Below are 23,745 nucleotides of genomic sequence, written 5' to 3' on the forward strand. Positions count from 1 at the left end.
GTGGGATGTCTTTCCTGATGATATGGGTCTAGATAGTAGTGTTGAGTTGGCATTGGCCAACTTGGATCTCAATGATCCAGTGCTAGAGCCTATCAGATTTAATGATGGTGATATTGTAGAGGGGTCATCCTCCACACCAGCAGATACAAAGATGACTTTGTATACAGAAGAGGAGGATGCAGCAGAGTAGAGCAGTGGTGACCATGATGATCGGGACAGTGATGTTGATTTTGATGACGACTATGAGGATTGATGACTCATGAGTCATGAGCTACCTACTACCTTGAGGCTTGTATACTTGTAGACTGTAGTTGTTTTTTATTTTCTATTTCTATTTTTCATTGGCATTGCACTACCTATGTAACACATTTTGATTTTGATGACTTAATGAGAAAAATACAATATCTTTATCTTACTATCTTGTCTTTCTCCTATTGGATCATTGATGAATTGAATATGTATTATCATTTATCATTTATGTCATAATTGTATTTGTATCCATAACGTTAATTTGTAAATCTTACATCTAGATGAAGATCTATGTTTGAAATCAATGTATTTGTATCATTAATGAGAATTTGTGTAAGAAATATCTAAATTTTTAATATATATATATATATATATAATGTATCTGAACATACCTTGTTTCGAGGGGTCAACGTGTGCATATCCAATACTCAAATCCACGTATCCGTCGAATCCTAAATCCCTGTGTTAGGGGACTTAGGTTATGGTGTGAATCTTCTAGAAACTCACACGGATCGACTTCTAGTTAATCCTAGCCATAGATTAAGATCTAATCTTGGTAGTTGAAGTCTCAACAGATGGTTATATGAAGAAAGCAATGGGGCTTGGAGAACACACTTGCACAGTTCGATTTTACTGAGAAATCGATTTCCAAAGTAGCAGTTGTGTGTTGTCGAAAGTGATTCAGTGAGGTCGAAGCAGTGAGAGGGGCAGAGATAGTGAGGTTGGAGGAAGTTTTTCCAGTTCTACTGAGTACATTGCAAATTTGCAGTGATTACCACAGAGAGGCAGTGCAGAGCCCTCTTGGGGAGATTTTTGTTTTGCTGGGGAGAAGTCGAGATTCTGAGCCAGAAGATGGGCAGAGGGTCCGGAGGCAAAGAGTATCAGTTTCCCAAACAACAACTGATGAGACAGTGAGAAGAGACACAGTTCCGAGATTGTGGGACGCAGTAACTACATAGGTTGACACAATGACTGCGCAGAGGGAGCAAGGAGCAGCTCAATTTGAGCTAAGGTCAGTGTGGGATCACCTGTGGAGTGAGAAATTTTTCTCACCAGTTATTATTGCTAGTTATTGTCAGATTTTCACTACTGCATAATATTAAAACCCTTAGTTGCTACACCGGTTTTCCCGAGTTGGGTTTTTCCAGGGACTTATTCCAAAAATAACGGTGTTTTTTGTGTGTATGCATTTATTTCTTCTAGCATTTTTATTTCTTCCCCAGTATTTGTTTTGTGAAGGTTGCAACGTATTTGTTTCGATATTTTCCGTAGCACACAACAATAATCTGTTTAATTAAATTAACAATAGAAGAAATAATATCAGTTGTTGCAATAGGATTCAGGGTTAGCCGAATTTTCACATGGTATCAGAGCGCAGATTGTAATTCGAAGAGCTTAGTAGCAAAAGGGAAGAGGAATTTTGTAACTCTGGGTAAGCAGCAGTTTGAAACCCTCAAAAGCAGCGCAGTTTCTTGGCCAGGAGGGTCAATTTCTCGAGGAAAAATCGATTTCCCTGAGAGAGCGATAAAGAAATCGGATTTCTCCAATTCGAGGATTACTAGAGGCAGAGGGAGCAGCCAGTGTTTTCCTTGCAGAGCAGATCTCTAGTTGGACGCAGTATTTTGCAACAGTTGCTAGTGCAAAATAGCGTCAGGAGGAAGAAAGAGCACACACTGAGGGAATTTTCCTTAGGGAACTTCTAGCTTCAGAAGTTCGATTTTCTCTTACAAATCAACAGTCGTTGTGAGCAGATTTACTCACTCCAGCAGGAAGTGTGTAGAGCCTAGCAGTAGCTGAGCAGAAGAGAAGAGGAGGATTTCGACTTATTTTGCTAGGATAGCCACCGCCGGACTACGAGATCAAGACAGGTTGTATAGTGCTTCCAACTATGCCATCTGGAAGGCAAGGATGTCCTTCCTTCTAGATGAATATAGCATGAAGCCATTCATAAATGCAGTGGTAGTTATCCCCGCGGACGCAGATTAGATGAAGGAATACCGAAAGGAGATGGCAAGGGCAAAGAGGTCGATTCTTGACGGTGTTCGAGGTCACATTGTATCACACATAGTGAGTCAGGGAACGGCCAAGGAGACATGGGATACACTTTTCACGCTATACCAAGGAACTTCCAAGCAGAGGAAAATGTACTTGGAGGAAAAACTGAGATGCACCAGGATGCAGAAGGGGGAACGCATAGACCCCTACCTCACCAGGATTCAAGAGATCCGGGATCAGTTGTCAGCTGTTGGAGCAACACCTCAAGCCATAGAGCTAGTACGATTGGCACTCAACAATGTCTTCGAGGAGTGGCAGGTATTCGTCCAAAGCATTTTGGGCAGAAAAACCTTGCCAAAGTGGGAGAGGATGTGGGCCAATTTGCAACAGGAGGAGTTGAAGCAAGACTGAGTGAAGAGCTCCATCAGTGGCAACAACAGCGAGTCGGAGCAGGTGAAGGAGGAGGAGAATGTGGCCCTCGCATCGAAGGGTCCCAATCAGGGACAGGAGGAGCAGCGAAAGAAGGACCTGTCAACGGTCAAGTGGTTTAGATGTGATGAGCTTGGTCACTACAACGGTAGCTCATGCCAAGATTGATAGGTTGTCCTCCAAGCTGGAGGAAGACTTCGCCATGTTTGTTGACATACCCCCAGAGTAAAGTGGGGTGACTTGGTATTGTAGCCTCAGAGAGCTACAGATGGGCAGGATTCTTGAGTTGGTCCACCTCTTGAATTAGAACCTTGCTACGGGATTCCACAGTATTTCAGTAGCAGGATGGATCAATGGCAGTAGATGCAGTCAGATGCCAGAGTGACAAATGCAGAGTCTAGTTTCATGTCAGTAGTTGGGGAGCGCAATGCAGAGTTGGAAACAATGTAGTTTGCACAGTGCAGAGTCAGTAACAGTGCAGATGCCTCAATGAGCGCAGATACTAGCAGAAGTCAGAGACTCAGGTGACAGATGTATCATACTAATCACAATTGATTCAGTATTCTGGATGATTTTCAGTTGCAACAGCAGTAGATGGAGAAGGAGTTGCAATGTTGGCAACAGTTCAGCAGAGTCAGCAGTAGCACAGATGTAGCACATATCAGAGTTGCGCAGTGGTTGGTGGGCAACAGCAACCAGACATTAGCAGCGTGACAGGAGATGATGCAAAGACAGGGTGTTGTTTCAGTGGGTTGCAGCACTAGAACACGTTCCTCGCTAAGAGGGACTATTATTTTTTGTAGCATCGTATGTGTTCTAGCCATGAAATTTTGTGGGGAGGCTAGAATACATGAGATCTCCAAACCCAAAAATCATTTCTGGAAATTCCACCTAGACATGACTTAATTAGATTATTAGTCGTTTTTTAAATATCTCCTAAGTCTAAACTTAGGGAATATGACTAATTAATCAGAATTAATTAAGTTATGGTGTGAATCTTCTAGAAACTCACATGGATCGACTTCTAGTTAATCCTAGCCATAGATTAAGATCTAATATTGGTCGTTGAAGTCTCAACAGAGGGTTAGAAGAAGAAAGTCAATGGGGCTTGGAGAACACACTTGCAGAGTTCAATTTTGTTGAGAAATCGATTTCCAGAGTAGCATTTGTGTGTTGCCAGAAGTGATTCGGCGAGGTCGAAGCAGTGAGAGGAGCAGAGATACTGAGGCCACAGAAAGCTTTTCCAGTTTTGGTGAGTACACTGCAGAGAGGCATTGATTGCCACAGAGAGGCAGCGTAGAGCCCTCTTGGGAGATTTTTGTTTTGCTGGGGAGAAGTCAAGATTCTGAGCCAGAAGCTGGGCAGAGGATCCAGAGGCAAAGAGTATCAGTTTCCCAAACAGCAGCTAACGAGACAGTGAGAGGAGACGTAGTTCCGAGCTTGTGGGACACAGTATCTGCATAAGCTGACGTAGTGATTGCACGGAGGGAGCAAGGAGCATCTCAATTCAAGTTGAGGTCAGTGTGGGATCGCCTATTGAGTGAGAAATTTTTCTCACTAGTTATTATTGCCATTTCTCTCTCTGTTTGGATTGCTAGTTTAAGCATCCATAGTTTGTACTCAGATTTTCACTACTGCATAATATTAAAAGTTAAAACCCTCAACTGTTGCACTGGTTTTCCTGAGTTGGGTTTTTCTGGGAACTTAGTCCAAAAACAACAGTATATTTTGTGTGTGTGCATCTATTTCTTCCAGTGTTTTTATTTCTTCCGTAGTATTTGTTTTGTGAAGGTTGCAATGTATTTGTTTCAATATTTTTCGTAGCACAAAGCAAATTATTTATTTAATTAAATTAACAAATAGAAAAAATAACATTAGTTGTTGCAATAGGATTCGAGGTTAACCGAATTTTCACAAGTCCCACCCGGATAGATTGCCCTGGTCAGGAATCTAGTCTATGGCATCACGTGTGCCAAAACTCTTCATGGTTCATGTGTTTTGAGATCTTCCATGTACTTGTATATATATGAATACGTCTCTAGTTAAGAGGGAGTGTTGAAGAATGTAACTAGGTTCGATCATCATAATTGTATTTGAGTCATAATCAATGTTTTAAAAATCCGACTCTGACTCCGACTCGGTATCGACTCGGTCGGCTCGATTTCAATGACTCGGTCATTGTAAAAAATACATTAAATATTTATTTTTTTTATAAAAAAACATAATTTTAAAGATTTTCATTCATGTTTCCAAACACACAGCGTTAGAATATAGATAGAAGACAACATATGATCAAAGTAGGCTCATGAATATACCCATTATATCAAAATGGCACCCAGTGCATTGTCCAATACATACATGATGATGATATAGAGATCAAAACAAAAACGCATAACCAAGGAGGCTAGATATGGCGTTATCCTCCAAAATAGATTGTAAGTCATCAAGGAACTAATACAAGGGTCCAAGAGTGTTCCTCACTCCAAGAAAGCCCCAAAGTGCATGTGTACATCTTCAAAAGGTGCATCCTCCACCATGATGTCATCTAGGAGAGACCCTATGTCACCCTTTTCAAGCAAGTGAGTGACATGGCACCCCTAAGGGTAAGCATTGGCATCAAAGAGGGATGTGTTATCCCTCCTAAGTCATCTCATTGATAACCATCCTCATCTGTGCTTTGGAAGAAGGCACCATCCACCAAAATAGGGTCAAGGCCAGCCAGGGGGCATCTTCAGTGCATTTTGGCATATCATCAAATAGCCCAACGTCCAAGCTTTTATGTTTAGTGTTTTAGCATTTGGAGGCTCATCAAGGGGTGTAGCATCACGTGGAATCAACTCAAGACTTGATGCTCATCTTTGGAGGGCCAAGGTTGGGGCCACAAAGTTAGGTTTGCTTTAAGAAAGGGGCAGAGAACCTATTGGAAGGTTTTGAAGAAGAATGAAGCTAGCCCTTAAGGAATCTCTACTACATATGTGATACCAACTAAACAAACCTCTCAAGATCAAGTGAGATAAACTTATTTAGGGACACAAAAACATTGAAGTATCATCGTGAAAACCTTGGAGTCCCCCAAAAGCAAAACAAATTTAAAAAAATTGTTGTTTTTTAATTCACGGACCGCTATCATCCAACCCAGCCGAGTAGGCTCGGACTCAGCCGAGCCGGCCGAGTTGTCTAGTAATAACCCAGCCAGCCGAACCAAAGCCGGCCGAGTTGTCTAGTAATAACCCAACCAGCTGAACCGGTTCACTGGCCGAGTCGACCCGATGAGGCCTTGACTCGGACCAACTCGGCACATCCGTTCCGAGCCGGCCGAATCTTAAAACACTGGTCATAATGAAATGTATTTATCAAAAGAAAGAAAAAAGAAATTTCATTATTATTATTATGACTTATTAAAGCATGGGTTTCATGTTTGGGTCATCATGTTTTCGGTCAAAGTCCCCAATGAGGACTTCTAGGTTTTTTATTAAGTCATTAGAGTCATTGTCCATTTAATGAGATCCTTCTTGGGCTTTTTAATCATGTAAAAAGAGTTATTATTGAGTAAAATAAGTCATTTGCCACCTCCACACCAAGTCGGCCCTTCCCTGATCAAGTCGGCCTACATCAGGGTAATTTGAACTCCATAAAAGGCTATATTTAGTAGTGTAGTTTGATTCATTTGGAGCATCACACACACAAGTTCGATATGCAAGAGAAGGAAGCAGAAGAATACGAAATTGCAGAAGAAATTGAAGGATATTTGCTAGAGAAGGAAGATCGAAATTTATGGGTCATCTCTCTCACACGTGTGAATTTACTGTGCTACTCCCTGGACAAGAACTAGGCATAGTGACTTAAGGGAATTTTCTTTGGTAGAGTAGCATTTTTGCTCATTGGTATTTATTGTCATATTAATTTACAACAAGCTACTTGTTGGGAATACTAATAAAATTGTTAGATCTAAACCCCACTTAGATACAAGTTACTATTTCTGTTATGAAACAAGCTCAAGAAAAGATAGAAAAGATAGATCAACGCCTTAGAATTCAGCCTCTTCGAGGGGGAAACCTCCTTTACATTACATAAATGAACAATTCTTGGATGATTCAAATGACAAAACCTCATTTCTATATATAGGAGTCTAAGGAGTCACAATATAATCCAGCCGACCTAACAATAATAATATAAAGCCACAAAAATAACAATAAAGGGATTCTATGGGGCACAATAATAACAATATGGGGGAAATAGGGGCACAAAAATATTAATAAGGGGTATAACTACAATAGTAATGGGGTAATCACTAGTATTATAGGGACCCAACATGCCCCTCTCCTTCAAAAAAGTGTTGTCCTCAACGCTTGAGTAGTTCTGGATACTTCTGTATAAAATTCTCATCCTCCCATGTGAAATTTTCAGCGGATAAGTTCTTCCACTTGATAAGATACTCTGAAATTGAACGATTTCGTAGCTGTCGAGTTCTTGTTTCTGTGACTGCTTCCGGTTCCAATATAATTTTTCCTTCCTCGTCAAGTTCTGGCAATATTGTTTGAACTGGGAGCTTGTCGCCTATAACCTTCTTTAAACATGAAACATGGAAAACTGGGTGCAATCAAGAAGCTGCAGGAAGCTCCAATTTGTATGCCATAGTACCAATCTTTTGCAACACCTTGTACGGACCATAATACTTTGGTGATAATTAATCATCCTTCTTAGCTTGCTTGAGGGACATTTGCTTATATGGTTGTAGCCATAGGAATACCCAATCACCTACATCAAAACTTCTTTCACTGCAATGTTGATCTGCCTGTTGTTTCATTCTATTCTGTGCCAACACGAGGTTATCTTTTAAGAGTTGGAGGACTTGTTGTTGATGTTCAATGTGATGTTCCACTGCCTGAACCTTAGAATTTTCTCTTAAATATGATGTGATGGATGGTGGTTGATACCCATAAAGTGCCATAAATGGGGTCATTTTTGTTGTTGTACGGAAGGAAGTGTTATACCACCATTCAGCCAGAGAAAACCATTTGACCGATTGTGTCTGTTTATCAGATACAAAGCAACGAAGATATCCTTCCAAACATTTGTTTACTATCTCAGTTTTCCCATCAGATTGAGGATGATAAGATGAGCTATGAGCTAACTGAGTACCAAGACAAGAAAATAATTCTGTCCAAAAATTTCCAGTGAAAATGGGATCTCTGTCACTTACAATAATCTTTGGGTTTCCATGTAGCTTTTGAATTGTTTCCATAAATGCAGTAGAAACTGTACTGGCTTTAAATGGATGTGATAATGCACAAAAGTGTGCATACTTGGTAAGTCTGTCAACGACCACCATGATGACACTCTTTCCCTCAGATTTGGGTAAATCTATGATAAAATCCATTGAAACCTCCTCCCAACATTGGCTTGGAATGGATAAAGGTTGTAATAGACTCGGTGTCTTAATTGTTTCAACTTTATTTTGTTGGCAAACCAAACATTCAGCCATAAACTTTTGAATATCTGATTTAAGGCCATCCCAAAAAAATTCCTTCTTAACCCTGTGGTAAGTTTTTAAAAATCCTGAGTGCCCTCCTAAGGGAGAAGTGTGCAATTCCATAAGAATCTTTTGTTTTAGCTGGGAATTCTTACAGAGGTATAAGCGATCTTTGTACCATAACGAATCATTTTGCCAGCTAAATGTACCAGACGTACTGGAATCTTGTTGTAACTTTCGAATAAGTGCCCACACTTCTTCGTCATTCTTCCATTCCTCCCTTGCTTCGTTTATCCAATTTGGTTGGATAATAGAAATGGCACACAACAATGCTTCCACATCCTCATCCTTTCTTGAGAGTGCATCTGCCACCACATTTTGCTTCCCTTTTTTGTAGATGATTTCAAAGTCATAACCCAACATCTTTGTGACCCACTTTTGTTGCTCTTCAGAGGATAATCTTTGTTGTAAAAAGTATTTAAGGCTATCATGATCCGTTTTTACCTTGAAGTGTCTACCCATTAGGTAGGGTTTCCATTTCTTAAGTGTGTGGAGTATTGCCAACATTTCCTTCTCATAAATAGCTTTGCTTAAAAACTTTCCCTTGATTGGACGACTTTCAAAAGCAATGGGTCTTTCATCTTGCATTAGAACAGCACCAATTCCATTTCCTGAAGCATCACATTCCACAATAAAGGTTTTTGTGAAGTCCGGTGTAGCTAAAACCGGTGCTTGGCACATTGCCTCTTTAAGATGTTCAAAGGCCTTTGTTGCTTCCGGAGTCCATGAAAATGCATCTTTCTTCAATAATGTTGTTAGAGGTGCTGCTATTCTCCCATAATTCTTAACAAACTTGCGATAATACCCTGTCAACCCAAGAAATCCTCGCAGATGCTTTATGGATGTGGGGATTTTCCATTCCTTAATGGCTTTAATTTTGCTAGGGTCTACCTTAACTCCTTCATGAGATACAATATGACCCAAATATTCCACCTCCTGGACTCCAAAGAAACATTTGGATCTTTTTGCATATAATTGTTTCTCCTTCAATAGTTGTAGCACCTTGTCAACATGTTCAACATGATCCTTCCAAGACTTGTTGTAGATTAGTATATCATCAAAAAATACTAACACAAATTTTCTAAGGAATGGTTTGAAAATTGAATTCATCAAACCTTGAAATGTTGAAGGTGCATTGGTAAGCCAAAAGGCATGACCAAAAATTCATAATGACCCTCATGAGTTCTAAATGTTGCTTTCGGAATGTCTTCAGTCTTCATTCTGATTTGATGATATCCTGAACGAAGATCCAACTTGGTGAAGTAAATTGATCCATGCAATTCATCCAGTAATTCATCAATGACAAGAATGGGGAACTTATCTTTAATAGTGAGCTTGTTGAGCTCCCTATAATCTGGACACATGCGCCATGATCCATCCTTCTTGTGCACCAATACTACTGGAGCAGAGAAAGAACTTTGACTCAGTTGAATTATACTAGCCTCTAGCATTTCTGCAACCATACGTTCAATTTCCCTCTTTTGGACATAGGGATATTTGTACGGCCTGATGTTTGGAGGAACACTTCCTGGAATCAGATGAATAGCATGATCATGATCACGCATAAGTGGGAGACCTTTGGGAGTCTCAAATACCTTGGAATGATTGTCCAGGACTTTTTGGAGATCTGGAGAAATAGATGATTCCGATGTGGACACATCTAGCGAGCATAATTGTGCAATTACACCTCTTTGCTCCTTTTTTAGAAGCTTTGTCATACTATTAGAGCTGATTATCTTTCCTGGTTTCCCTGCAATACCCCTTAATTCAACTTCCTTTCCTTCCGTACAAAATTTGATGAAAAGTTCTTGAAAATTAGAAGCTATTGTACACAGGGATTGTAGCCATTGGACTCCTAGTACAACATCAGCACCTCCCATTGGAATGGAAAGCATTGGGCTAGTCAATACATATTCTCCCATGGATAGCTTGATATTATGGCACTTTCCAGAGCAATTTATTGTTCCTCCATTTGCAATCATCACTTGACACTCTGGTGCTGGATATAGGAAGCAATTCAATTCTTTTGCTACCTTACAATGAATTAAATTGTGGGTGCTTCCTGAATCAATCAACACTATTACCTTTTCCTTCTTGATTTGTCCTTCTATCTTGATGGTTTGAGAAGTGGTAATTCCCGCCAATGCATTACAAGATATGGTCGGATTTATTTGTTCTTCAACTAGGCTTTGTTCCTGGAGTATATCCTCTTCTTTTTTACCTTTCTTGCTACTTTTCTTCTTCCTCTTCACAATCTATGTAGAATAATTTCTTCTCGGCACACTTATGACCTTTAGTGTATTTGCTATCACAACTATAACAAAGCCCTTTTGCTCTTTTTTCTTCCAATTGTTGTGGTGTCAACCTTATAGGTTGTGGAAGACTAGGGGCAACAATACTTCCGTCTTTATAGTTGTGAGTGGTATGCTTCCTGGTTGCCATAATTTTGTTTTCCATTTTTCTTGCTAACCTGAATGCCTTCTCTAATGAATCAGGTTCCCAAAGGCGAACATCATGTTGGATATTATCCTTTAAAGACCCTATGAACACATCAATCCTATGCTCCTCTGGAATATCTTTTACCCTTATGTTCAATTTTTGAATGTGCTCCATTATTGAACCCTTTTGTTTGAGACTTATCAATTGGCTAAAAAAAGTGTTGCTTTTTGTATCCTCATAATGTGCTATCAATTCTTCCGTAAAAATTGCCCAAGTGATAAATGGTTTACGAGAGAAAAGCCATTGATACCATACAAACTGATTTGGTTCCAAATATAAAGTTGCCATACGTACCTTTTGTGTGTTTTGCACATTATTGAGATTGAAGAATTGCTCCATCTGTAATATCCATGTGGCAGGATCCTTGCCATCAAACTTCCTCATATCGATTTTTGGAATATGGTGAGTCTTAGATCCAACATTAGCATCTATGGAATCATGATTAACATTTCTTTTGTTCTCATCATGAGTTTCCTTTAGTACCCTTTCACCCTTAGGGACCAGTTCTTGTAGCAACTTATTCATATTTATCTTCAATTCGTCCATGTTTGTCTTCAAATCTATCTTCAAATCATCCATCTTAGCTTCCACGTCAATCATCTTAGCTTCTACGCCTTTCTTTAAACAGTCCATCTTAGCTTCTACACCCTTCTTTAAACCATCCATCTTAGCTTCTACATCTTTCTTTAAACCATCTATCTTAGATTCTGTTCCTTTTTGTGCAAGGGACAGTTGTTGCACTTGGTCTTGTAATTTTGATATATCATGTTGCATTTCTTCCTCTTCTTCATGAGTCATGCTAGAGCTTTCAGGTTCCTTACTAGGTGTTTGCATTTTCTTTCATCGAGGCATCAGTTACCGATAATAATGCTCTACTATGCCCTTTGAGTTCCTTCAAAATAAATTTTCAAACCAAGCTTAAGCAAAAATTTAAGAAAATCTACACACCTTTTTTCACTTTGTAGGAGCTCGATATTGCCTCTGATGTATCTCTGTACTTTCCAATCATCTAGTTTTGAATCTGTGAGCTGTAGTAGCCCTCTATGTCCTCTTTCCAATGCCACAAGTCTGACCCAAATTGGATTCTCCAAGGAAGAGTTATGTGAAATCTCCCACAGTGACTTGCTTATAGACTAGTTCAGTAGAGTGAACTTGTACGACGTGCCACGAGTCACTGTTTCAACCTTCGGATCTGAAACATGCATACAAGAAACTACAGTCAGTCCTCTTTCTGTACCTTCTTACAAAATTTCAATATGATCCCCAGAGAGAAAGTTATGACGATTTTCCCCAGGTCACCTGTTTTGAATGTAATTCAGGAGTCTGCAAAAATACCAACTTCCTCAGATCATATCTCCGCAAATATCGCGCGAAAAGCTCTGAAATTTGGACCCAAGGTTCAGTGCCATTTCTTCTCAAATGGGTTTTTTTTGCGACTTCTGAAACGTCACATAAAAAAAGTTATAGCGAAAATGCCACGATGACCTGTTTGGAGCAGCGAAACCCTAGAATCCAAAGCTCTGATACCAAATGTTATGAAACCAGCTCAAGAAAAGATAGAAAAGATAGATCAATGCCTTAGAATTCAGCCTCTTCAAGGGGGCAACCTCCTTTACATTACATAAATGAACAATTCTTGGATGATTCAAATGACAAAACCTCCTTTCTATATATAGGAGTCTAAGGAGTCACAATATAATCCAGTCGACCTAACAATAATAATATAAAGCCACAAAAATAACAATAGAGGGATTCTATGGGGCACAGTAATAACAATATGGGGGCAATAGGGGCACAACAATATTAATAAGGGGTAGAACTACAATAGTAATGGGGTAATCACTAGTATTATAGGGACCCAACAATTTCTTGCTTGTATCTAACCTTTTGGTTGCACATTACCAGGTTAAGAGGGCTCTTTTATTGCTGGAACTACACTTTTAGCCACCAAAAACAAGTACTATAGGTCTATAAATAAATATTTTACACTAAAACATGCAATTTTCAACTCTATACTAGTGTATAAGCAAAATTTTCATGTTAGAGTTGAATAAATTTTATTTTCCTGCCATTTAAATTGCAAAATATTTTTTGTAAAATTTCTAGGTCAATAAACATAATGCAAAAATCTGAAAATCCTTTTCCGACTAGCTGGAAATTGTTTTTTTAGTCCCAATTTAATAGAGGGAGGCCCCAAAGCCACTACAATCACCCTTTGGCCTTTCCACACTTTACAGTAACTCTCTAGAGGTGTTTTTAACCCAGTGGATTGGCTGTTTGAACAAAATAGGTTGTCGTCCCTGCATTTTACACAAGTTTTACAGGATTTCATACAGGACAGTAAGTTTTTTTGACTTAAAACTCCTTAACCAGACATCAGAATTAACAAATAATCACATAATTGGTTAGAATAACTTCAGTAGACCAAATTCCAAAGGTTACATGCTATATTTTCGAGGTGTTTTGACTACTGCTATTAGTTGTTAGAATTCTGATATCTTCTAGCATTGTTCTTCACACAGTGTGAAAATTTGGATGCCCAAATTTCTACTGCAGCAACTGATTATGTTTCTTCTATTTGTTAATTATTGAACAAAATTATTTACTGTTTCCTACAGTAAACACCGAAACTAATACATTGCAGCCTTCACCATTTAAATAAACTGCGGAAACAAGAAACTGAACAAGAAAGAAATACACAACACATCTACACATTTATTTTGGACAAATGTCCTTGGAAAAACCCATTGTGGGAAAACCGGTGCAGCAGCTGAGGGTTTTATTATTATGCAGTAGTAATTTTTGAATACAACCTTTGGTCACCCTCCTGGCTATCCAGTACAAAGAATATCGCTGACAGAGAGATAAGTGAGATTACCTCACACTATCACTGGAGGTCTGACTGATCCAGCCACTGAATGAACGACCCCTGGTTGCCTCTGCACAGTCTTTACTGCGCCAGCGTCACAGCTTCTAGGGACTGCGTCACCCCTTCTGTTGATCGATTTTCTGCCCAGGAACTTCGATTCTCACCTCCCGGTCTCACACCCCGACTTCTGGCCTCTGAAATTGATTCCTCCAATAAATTTCGAACCTCCTCAAGGCTCTGCGTTGCCTCTGCATCAACCTACGTTGCCTCTGCGTTGCACTACGTCAACCTCTTTTTGATCTACGTTGCCTCTCCTAGATCTCTCTCTGCCTCCTCTGCTGAGTATTCCCAGATCAGGAGAAATCTCCAACCAAAACTATCCCCGCCCCTCACTGCAAAAGCTCACTTTGAATTTTTCACCGACAGTTGCTCTTCTTCATAAATTCGATCTTTTAAACTCTATTTAATGTGTTCTCCAAGTGCCCATCGATGTCCTTATAATCCTCCAATTGAAAATCAACAACCCAAATTAGATTCTAATAAGTGGCTCAGATCATTTGGACTCGATCTCCATCTTCTTCTAGAAGTTTCACCCACAGGTTAGATTAATACCCATTAATTATTTAATTTATTAAGTTTAGACTTAGGGACCCATTAAAATAATTAATTATTTTAATAAAATTGCCTTCGGGTGGAATTTCCCAAAACGATTTTTGGGTATTGGAGAATGCATGTGTCTAAGCCTCCCTGCAAATTTTAAGACTTAGAGCACATATGATGCTACCAGAAATCAACACGCAGGACAACAATCAAGTCAAAAACACCTCCACCCCATTGACTTCATGCAAGACACTGGACATAAACTAGAGATGTTGGGGGATATTTAGAGACTCCTCCCTTGGATGTTTAGGAGATGTTGGGACTAAATACTGGGGGTTTGGGCCGAGGTGACAGTGAGTCCCTGCCTTGTGTGTGCCCATCTAACAAGACTGTCGAGACCTTAGCAACCCTACTAAAAAAACCAGTAACAAAGCCCAATCTTTCTTTATGTTTTTCCAATACTCCTTTAAGATGTAGCAATTTTTCACTCGTGGAGGTTAAGACACTCAAGACTTCCTTTATTTGAGATGAAGCATTGAATCTTTGAGAAACCATGTGATGGCTAATGAAGAGGGTAGAGTTCATGCTAGGCTTTTTCCCACATGCTAAAATTGTCCCAACCATCTTTTGCATTTTACATTTTCTTTATATTTTGGCTTTGGCTGCTTTTATCGTTCTTTCAGTTGCATCATCATTTGGGGCCATGTTTTTAGGCCCTAAATCAAGGATGTGGATATAGGGTGCTAATTCTAATGACCAATGACTATCAACCCAAAGAATGGAAAACAAAAGAGATGGAAAGTTGTATGGATTACCTTGGACATACTATATCAATTAGTGGCTCCCCAGTAGTTCCCCTCCTAAACCCTAAGGCCTCAAAGGAGGTCCCACTAGGCTAGAGTCAAATTTAACCTCCTAGGTGAAGTGTAGGAACAAGGATACAATCGAGATCAATCAATCATGCAAATTTCCCTATGACCCATATTAATATTCTCATAACATTAAATGAAAACACATGACTGCTAGAATGGTTGAGTACCTATTGATAGATGACCCATCTTCCTTCAAGAAGAATGTCAAATGGGTGAGAGCATTGATCGGAGCAATAGGTGGAGAACTAGGGCATAATGTTATCTATTGACCATCATAGGGTTGTTGGTTGGCTAGTTGTCAAATAAGGAGAAAAAATTTCTCCTATGGGTTTTACCCACTTTTGGTGGGTAACAATACCTATGCAATTGCAAGGTTAACATCCAACATGATTCCATTACACTAGTATCATTTCAAATGCATCTGGACATTGTCATTAATCAAGGCCCCTTCACAGTCAATTTCATCAGATTCTAGAAAACTACTATTTTTGGTAATTTTCCTTTTTGTAGCACCAGGATATCAAGGGGCCCATGTCAAAGAAGATTACATATTTGCTATCCTTGTAAACATGTGAGTCCAACGAGACTACTCTTAGTTGCAAGTGAGATGATTAGTCTTGTCTACTTTGGCTTTTTAATTTTTTAGGAGATAGACTAATGCTCTATCTCTTCAAGATTAATCTTTCTCGCTTTTTGCTTTTTCTAGAAGATTGTTTTTGGGGCATCTCTAAAATTAGCAGTTTCTATGTATGGTAGGTGCAAGGATGTTGTGATTCCAAACATGTACTGGTGGGGTGGTTTCCTGATTCTAGTGGGTCAAGAGAGACGAATCAAGATCAATGTTGTGCTAGTGTATTGTCTCTTAGGCTGACATGTGACAGCTTGGTGAGGGATGTCCATTTTGTATGAGACTAAGTTGCACAAAGCGCCGAAACGTTTCAGAGTTTCCGAAATGGGTACATTTAAAAACGTCACCTCCCAAAAATGGAAACGTGAGCTGAAATGTCATATATATATATATATATATATATAAAGAATAACACAATATCTTGCAAGAAAAAAGGGAATAAGACCCATAGATGACAATTTAGAAGGAAAACCAAGTCTATATTAGCTCTCATAGATGATTACATGATGGTCAATTTTTAACGGAGTTTTGAAGTTTCGGGTACACATACGGCCTGAAACGCCAGGTTCCTAGAAGTTTCGTGCAACATAGGTATGAGAAGACTAAGTTTAACTCATGTCAAAACCCTAATTTGAGTGGCTATGTTTAGGCTCATACTTGCCAAGTTTGACTTTCCAAACCTCAATTCCACAGGTTAAAGTTGACCACTCCACAACCTAGTTTGACCTCTTGAATATATTTGGTACGTGCTAATTCTGTTTAATCTAAATTTAACCTTAAATAGAGTTTTCTAAGCTAACTTGCCCTTGTCGCTCTGGATTGGCAAGTGTTACCTGCTCAGTTGTACATAGTAGAATGAGGAAGACTCCATGGCCCAATGGACAAGGAACCTATCAAAATTTTTCAAGACCAGAAGTCCAACAGGGAAATTTTGCCCCTTTCTCTCTATCTATTCTTCTCTCTTCTCCTATCTTCTTCTATACAAATTTCGTACCCCATGGGGGATTGTAAAAATGATACTAGCATGATGAACTTATGTAACAAACGTAGACCCTTGGGCCCTGGTTACTAAGGAAGTCGCTCTAGAGTGTTTTTTTTACTTAATTATTTTCATTTTTTAGCAATAGATAATTAATTGAGTTTTTCCATTCATATGCTCCAAAGCTAGAGAGCATCTTAATAGCTACGCCTTGAGTGTGTTTTCTAAGTCTAGGGTCAATGTATATTACCATGTTAGGCACTCAAGGATCAATTGAGTGATGAAGTGGAGGCCAACTCAAGAGGCCAAGTTAAGAAGGACAAGTTAAGCTCCCTTAGTGCGAGTTGGCTCACAAGTTATGGGGACCGAGTTGGGTCATTAAATGAAGACTGAGTCACACTTGGATTGAGGCCGAGTTACACTTGGAGACACTATGAGTGAAGTGGAGAGTTCACTCCACCTTCACTCCCTTTCATCCCACGTATTGCTCCACTTGCCATACGTTACCCTCCTTGGATACCCACGTAGCCCACTTGGAGGCTCTATGCAGTCCTCTTTTGGCAGCTAATAAGACACTTGGATCAACTTGTCTTTCTCATTGGGATTGTCATCATGCCTTGGGATCTTCACCCATTATTGGGATCTTCTCCCATTTTCTTATAAATTATAATGCTTGCCTCTTGTGTAAGCTAGTATTGAAGCTTGAGAGCTTGGGGAATTGCTGCTACTTTGTAATTATTCTATCTTTGGTTAATAAAAGAAGGCTTTGAAGGCTTATGGTGTTATGACTTGCTTGGAGCTCTTCTTGAGGTAACCTTGTATCATTTTAATTGCATTGCTTTTGAGTTTGTATTCTAGGCCTTAATAGGGGCATTGTTGTCCAAAGGAGAAGACAAACAATTGTTTGTTTGTCTTCTTGATAGTTTGCATTATCAACTTGAAATTTACATGTTTTTTTAGTTGAATAGCATGTTTACTCATTTTCATTCTGCAAGCTACACCTATGATTACTAATCTCTTGGAAAGATTTCAAGTTTTACAGGTTCCTCTAGCTTTGAAGATTGGGGACCTCCTCGGTTGGAGCATCCATTTCCAACCACAAACGAAGCATTATTCACACTTAGCATCAAGTGTCTCCAAGTGCCTTGAAGACCCCAAAACCCTCTCTTCTTTCCTCATTCAAAGTTCCAAAAATTTCTTCAATATTTCTTGGTTTGATTTTTAAGAGCTTCATTGATAAATCTAGCATTGTGAAGGCTAAAGTGATTGTTGTCCTAACAGTAGTCAAATCAGCTAAGAAAAAGCCAAGTATCTTGACTTTTCCTTAGTTAAAAAGTGTAGAAATTCCATACTTTAATTCTAGCATTTCACTTGGTATGTTTTTGAGAGTTCCAAAAGCATTTTGGGCACTTTTTGCATAAATTTGCTTGCTGGTTTTTATCAGGTCAGTGTTTTTACAAGGGGAGGTGCTGCCGAAATTTGGTCTAGTCGAAGAAATTCAAGCCCCTGAAAGGAAACTCATATTTCACCCTTGGTAAAACGAGCAATTTTACAATCATTGTAACCTTGGAACCATCTTTTTCTCCCTTTATTCATAAGGGATACCATCACCTAACAAAGCATTGTAATTTCTTGGGAGCTAGGAGAGTCTCCTAAACATCCCCCCTACCCATCAAGGGCCTCTTGTGGTTGTGTCTATTATTTCATGATTTGCTTTATTTGGTCTTAAAATTAATTAAACACCGCAAAACATTAGAGTAGATTTCATTTTCATGGATTAGATTTTATTTTATGCTTTAGAGTAGATTTCAATTTTGCAAAGTAACAAACCCCAATAGGATCTATCATGCTCTCCACCATTACAAGCTTATCCCAATCCTTGCGCGTGGCCAGAAAGAGCTCGTTGGTGACTTAGTTTAATTAGGTAAAACCAATTCTACCACTTATTGTGAGATTGGAGGAAAGTAAAGTTTGACTTGTGAAATTAGGCTAGGAGCTAGATTCTCCTAGTGGTGGATCTCCTTGCAACTAGTCGACTTGTGAAATCAGGGGAGTACTCATTGAAGTGAAGCTTCCTCCGATTGGATCTCCTTGCGACCCTCCGAAACCTATTCGAAGGATAAAGGTAGAAGGGGAAACACACATTTAGATTAGATTTATTTTCTTGCAATCACATATCTCCATTGTGCACTCATACGAATCGCCACATATCCGTCTTTTCACACTAAACTAATAAATCTAAACCCAAGTGAAATCTAATTTGATAAAACTTACCAAGAGCACTTTTCCGCAACAGTTTTACAGCATTAGGTTGTCATTTCATTTGCCAAATTTACTTTCAAGCAGCAAACAATCTCTTTCTTTTTGGCATTTCACTTTTCATACATAAGCATTTACTTTTCGTAAGTATTCACTTTTGACACTGGTCTTTATCATTGTATCATTTACTTGTGAATTATATTTACATTCTTTTGAGTTATATGTTGATGGGTGTATGTATTCTTGTTTGATTCAATTAACTCGTCGATTAATATTTCTTATTTGCTATAGTTTAATTAAGCCTTAGTTGTCTCATAGGATCCACCCCCTTGTCTTCGCTAGGAGTTAGCCTAGACAAAGGAGTTGAGAATTGAGTGACAACTATTCAACTCGAAACTTGCCCCCAAGGCCACACCAAGAGGATTAAAGATTTTCTTCATGTTAGCCTAGGTGTGGATAACGCAGCGACAGCAAGCATGCCAAGTTACCATGTAGAGAGAAGTTTAAAGATCAGCTTTATCCAATTATTTAGCATGAGAATAAAGGCCAATTCCACATAACCTAAAAGAAATAAATTAGAAGGCTTTTACCAATTCTGTCTGTGTGGAAAAGAAATAAAGGCTGGCAAATTGATTAAAAAAACACAGAAAAGCCTACTAAAACCACAGCAAACTGAGTTGGAAGCCATGCAAATAATGACAGAATTTGGCATGTTTTTCTTAGTTTCATCCACTAGTAGTAATGGTAAATTGATTCCTTTAGAGTGAGCTTCTACATAGGCAGATATATGAGAAAAAGCTAGCACTACAGTATATTCTTTTAAAACAGACTGTAGCAGCATACAACTTCTTCACTTTTCCATCCTCCAAACCTTAGACCACACAACTGCAAGAAAGGAGATCCATGGAAACCCATCCCCTATGATTCACTAAAATGCAATCAACCTCCTAAGTAATATGTGATTTCGTATGCTTATGCTTTGTTCTAGCTCTTTGAGTCCATTGGATGTCACTGTTTAAGTTGTTTTACAGCGTTATGGTGCACTTATTTCGAACCTTCTTCACCTAAGGCTCACATTCACTTCACTTGCTTCCATTAATCTACTGTTACAAATTGTGTTTAGGGTCTGATCTCAACCACTCTTAATTTTATTTAAATTAATCCTTGCTTTTGACTGCTTATTGGCAACTCAAGGGCGAGTATTTTTATGTGTTAATCAAAGTAGGGTTTAAACTTTAAACAGATGAATTCATTCGGAAACAGCATACAACTCCTAAGGACACTCCCCTGTGACTCAAAAAGCACCAGTCGAAATATGGAGACATCTAGCAGTGATAGGGCTAGATGGCCTACAACTATTAGGCATGTTTACTGGTGCAGATTTGTGTGATAAAAAGTATCAAATGAAGATATTTATACACAAGTTAAGGTGAATCACAAAATATCCTAAAGTGGAGATAAAGAAGCCAATATTTTCAATAAAACGCCATCATTATCCTCGTAACAATAGTTGTCGCTCCAATAAAACAACTTATTTGCATTAATTTGGACAAAGACAGCACTTTGTTTGCATTCCAATCTGAATTCCAATACAGCTTTCTGAAGACATACATGGAGTCGTAGTTAGAGAAGTTCCATTAGAGAGTTTGATCAATAGAAAATCCTTATAAAAATCAATCTAGGATGGATTGATCCTTGTAAAATGCATCAATGTTGTTTGCAGGTTCAACGATCTTTTCATCTTCTTTCAACATGTGCTTCAATGACGAAGCCTTCCTAAACCAAAGGGCGTTGAAGCTATCTCATTATTAACACTATGCTTAATTAATATTATCAAGGGTCATGTCTATTAGTATAGCAATGTCTGAATTCTCTTGGGTACTATATATATGCTAGCCTTCTTGACTGCATAGCATTCTTCCATTGTACCCATTTACAATTACAATTATTATTTCTTTCCTTCTAGACATTATAGTCTTGTCCCTTTTGTTATGAATACATATGTCATGCTATGACTACTGCATGGTACACCACATGGCCTTTCAGCTCGGTCCATGTAGCTGTCAATTAGGCTTTGTAGATATCTGCTCTGAGACCATTATTAATATCCCTCTCAGTAAAGTGTGGGGCATTGCTGGAGCACTCTAATGGGTGAGGCTTCTCAATATCCAAGTTTGTAGATAAGATAAGATACTTTTAATGATGTCCACAAGTGACCAAAAGGTAGGTGAATGGGTCTTGAGAGTAGAACAAGCCATAATAGTTTTATGGGAGTGCTGAGGCAACTCCCAAGTGTTGATTTAGAAAGAAATAGAAATGAAATGAAGATAAAAATAGTGAGTGGGAGGGGGTAATTTTAACCAGTTTATGATCCCCTTTGCTACTTTCATAGCTGCATTTTCTGCTATAACATCAAACAAATTATACTTCTGCTTTTCTTGGCTATGAGATTTCATTGCCAAAAGCTACAGAAAATTTTCAATTTCAACCATTTTATCTCTGATTTGATATCCATTTCCAAAGAAAAGTCGAAAATTAGCCAGCCTGAAGCACTGTCAAGTTTTAACCATTGAAAACAAATAATTTGAGCTGCTTTTGTTGTTATTGTGAATTTATTTTTATAGTTAATTTTCATTCAGTTGAACAGAAACCATAGTTTGCACTGATGGACCGTTTTAAGCATTACAAATATCCAGTGAGAGGGGATCATTTTCTGTCATGATAATTTCGAAAAATAACTGAATATATCATACCTTAATATAGACTTTGTTTCAAAATCTTAAAAGGCATGAAGCTATGGATCTGGGCCTTGTTTACATGATAAGAACCTAAACATTTGGACCAAGTACTAGGTATGAATTCTGTCATTCTGAAATATAATATGTACTGTGAACCAGTGTTGTGAAAATCGCGATTTTTTCCCTCTGCCGATAAAATCGCGATAATTAAATGAAAAAATCGCCAGTTTTTTTTTGCCGATTTTTATTGAAAAAATCGCGATTTTATGAAAAAATCGCGATAAAAACGAAAAAATCGCGATAAAAACTTAAAAAATCGCCGGGGGTCGCGACAGCATAGTTTTATAACGTTTTTTTGGGTTTTTTCATGCAATTTTTTTTTAAAGAAACAAATAATTTTTGAGTGGGGCAGCTTAGTGACATTCTCCTTAATCTTCATTTTCATCCTTTTACTTAAATTTTTAACATTACCATGAAATGACTCAGGATGTTTGAGAGTGGTTCCAGCCTCGTTGGATTTCATATGGAGAAAGTAGAATTTTAGATTTCATTTAAAATCCAGCAGACTTATCATTTTTTCAGGATTTCAGGATTGGGATATTGTAATGTTTCCAAGTGACACCACCTGTCCGGGCTACCCCTGCCACCAGTAGAGGACGTGGTCTACCTCCTATAGCTCCTACTTCTAGTTCTTCAACTTCTAGAGCACATCAGACTCCATTGCCATCTCCACCAGCACAGGCACCAGCATCTACATCTAGAGGGAAAGGGAAAGCTGTGGCATTTTCTTGCAAGAGGGGCAGAGGAAATCAATAGGATTAAACTTTCATTTTATTGTATATGACATTATGACATGATGAGATACATTATCATATTTTTTGTTGATATTTTGAGGCTAAGTTGGGACTCAGGAGTCAGGACTTACTATTTAGGACATGATTCAATGTTATGTGTGATTTTAGCACTAGAAATGATATTAAACATCTTATATATTAGTTTTTTTATCATATTTATGTTTCAATGTATTTATTTTATGTTGTAGATGGTTTAGATATTAAAAAAATTGAAAAAAAAAATGAATATTTTTGTACCAAACGATTTTTTCCCGATAATTCTGATTTTTTCCGATTTGTTCCCCGTGCTGATTTAATCCCGATCACGATTTTCACAACATTGCTGTGAACGTGATAATTCAGCAACAAAAATTTCCAAATGCATTATTAAATACGATATTGATGTGATTGGCAAAGAATGTCGTTAACAATATGAAACTTTGGCCCATATACAATGGCCTCCTTTAATTAAATCTATAGCAAAAATAAATTTCATTGGCATCCAGAAAATATAAAAGCACTGATGCACCCAAAATACAAAGTAAACAGGTTGAGACTAGTTGCTGGACAATACCTGCACTGGCATCTTCCATTCGATGGACTTCAGCTTGTTGGCAAGCTTTCTATTACGCCCACAAATAACAATAAGTTGACCAACAGGTTCTCCTAACTTCCTATTGTATAGGGTTTCTCCAAGGGCCCGAGAAGTTGCCTCAACAGGACCCATGCCTTCTCCTCCTCCCATCAATAAGACTGCAGGTAAGTCCTCATCCATTCCCAAGTCTCTTCGAAGTTCATTCTGAGGCACCATATATGTAAAAATAAACAAATTCAATGTATATTAAGAAACCAATTGCAGCATCTCTAAGAACTTGACTAATGACATCATCATATGAGAGAAGACAATAACCAACCTTTGCGCGAATAGCCTTGCAAAAGGATGGCCGTACTGGCAGTCCATATACACGTATTTGCCCAGGTTGTAAACCTGCCTTTGCTGCTCTTCTTGCAACCTCGGGGGTTGGACAGTAGCATCTTGTTACAAGCTTATGGAACCTACCAAAAAGAGCAATAAGACAGTACTCCCGTATTAAACCATGCAGAAAATATTTCATTCTATACTGAAATTAGTACTGAAATGACCAAAACAGAGTTGCCCTAGGTAATAACAATACATAAAGCTATTACATTATATTTCAGAGGGCCAAATAATGAAAAAAATATTCTACCAATGATTGCATCTCAAGAAAATTCATGCAGTA

At 38.5% G+C, this 23,745-nt stretch overlaps 1 protein-coding gene across 7 annotated transcripts in view; it reads right to left on the reverse strand.

Annotated features, from left to right (window-relative positions):
• Window positions 1-23,745, reverse strand: part of LOC149242031 (putative monogalactosyldiacylglycerol synthase, chloroplastic) — a 374,275-nt gene that overhangs the window by 293,451 nt on the left and 57,079 nt on the right. For all 7 annotated transcript variants that reach the window (XM_089374127.1, XM_089374126.1, XM_089374125.1 and 4 more), the window contains 2 exons: window positions 23,398-23,539; window positions 23,058-23,282 (listed from right to left, as the gene is read on the reverse strand). In XM_089374127.1, coding sequence (XP_089230253.1) covers window positions 23,058-23,282; window positions 23,398-23,539 — 367 coding nt within the window. The remainder of the gene's footprint in view (window positions 1-23,057; window positions 23,283-23,397; window positions 23,540-23,745) is intronic.

The sequence above is a fragment of the Pinus tabuliformis genome, chromosome 8 (genome assembly GCF_031772625.1).
Source record: "Pinus tabuliformis cultivar Carrire ecotype Pingquan chromosome 8, CPIR1, whole genome shotgun sequence".
NCBI classification, from domain to species: domain Eukaryota; kingdom Viridiplantae; phylum Streptophyta; class Pinopsida; order Pinales; family Pinaceae; genus Pinus; species Pinus tabuliformis.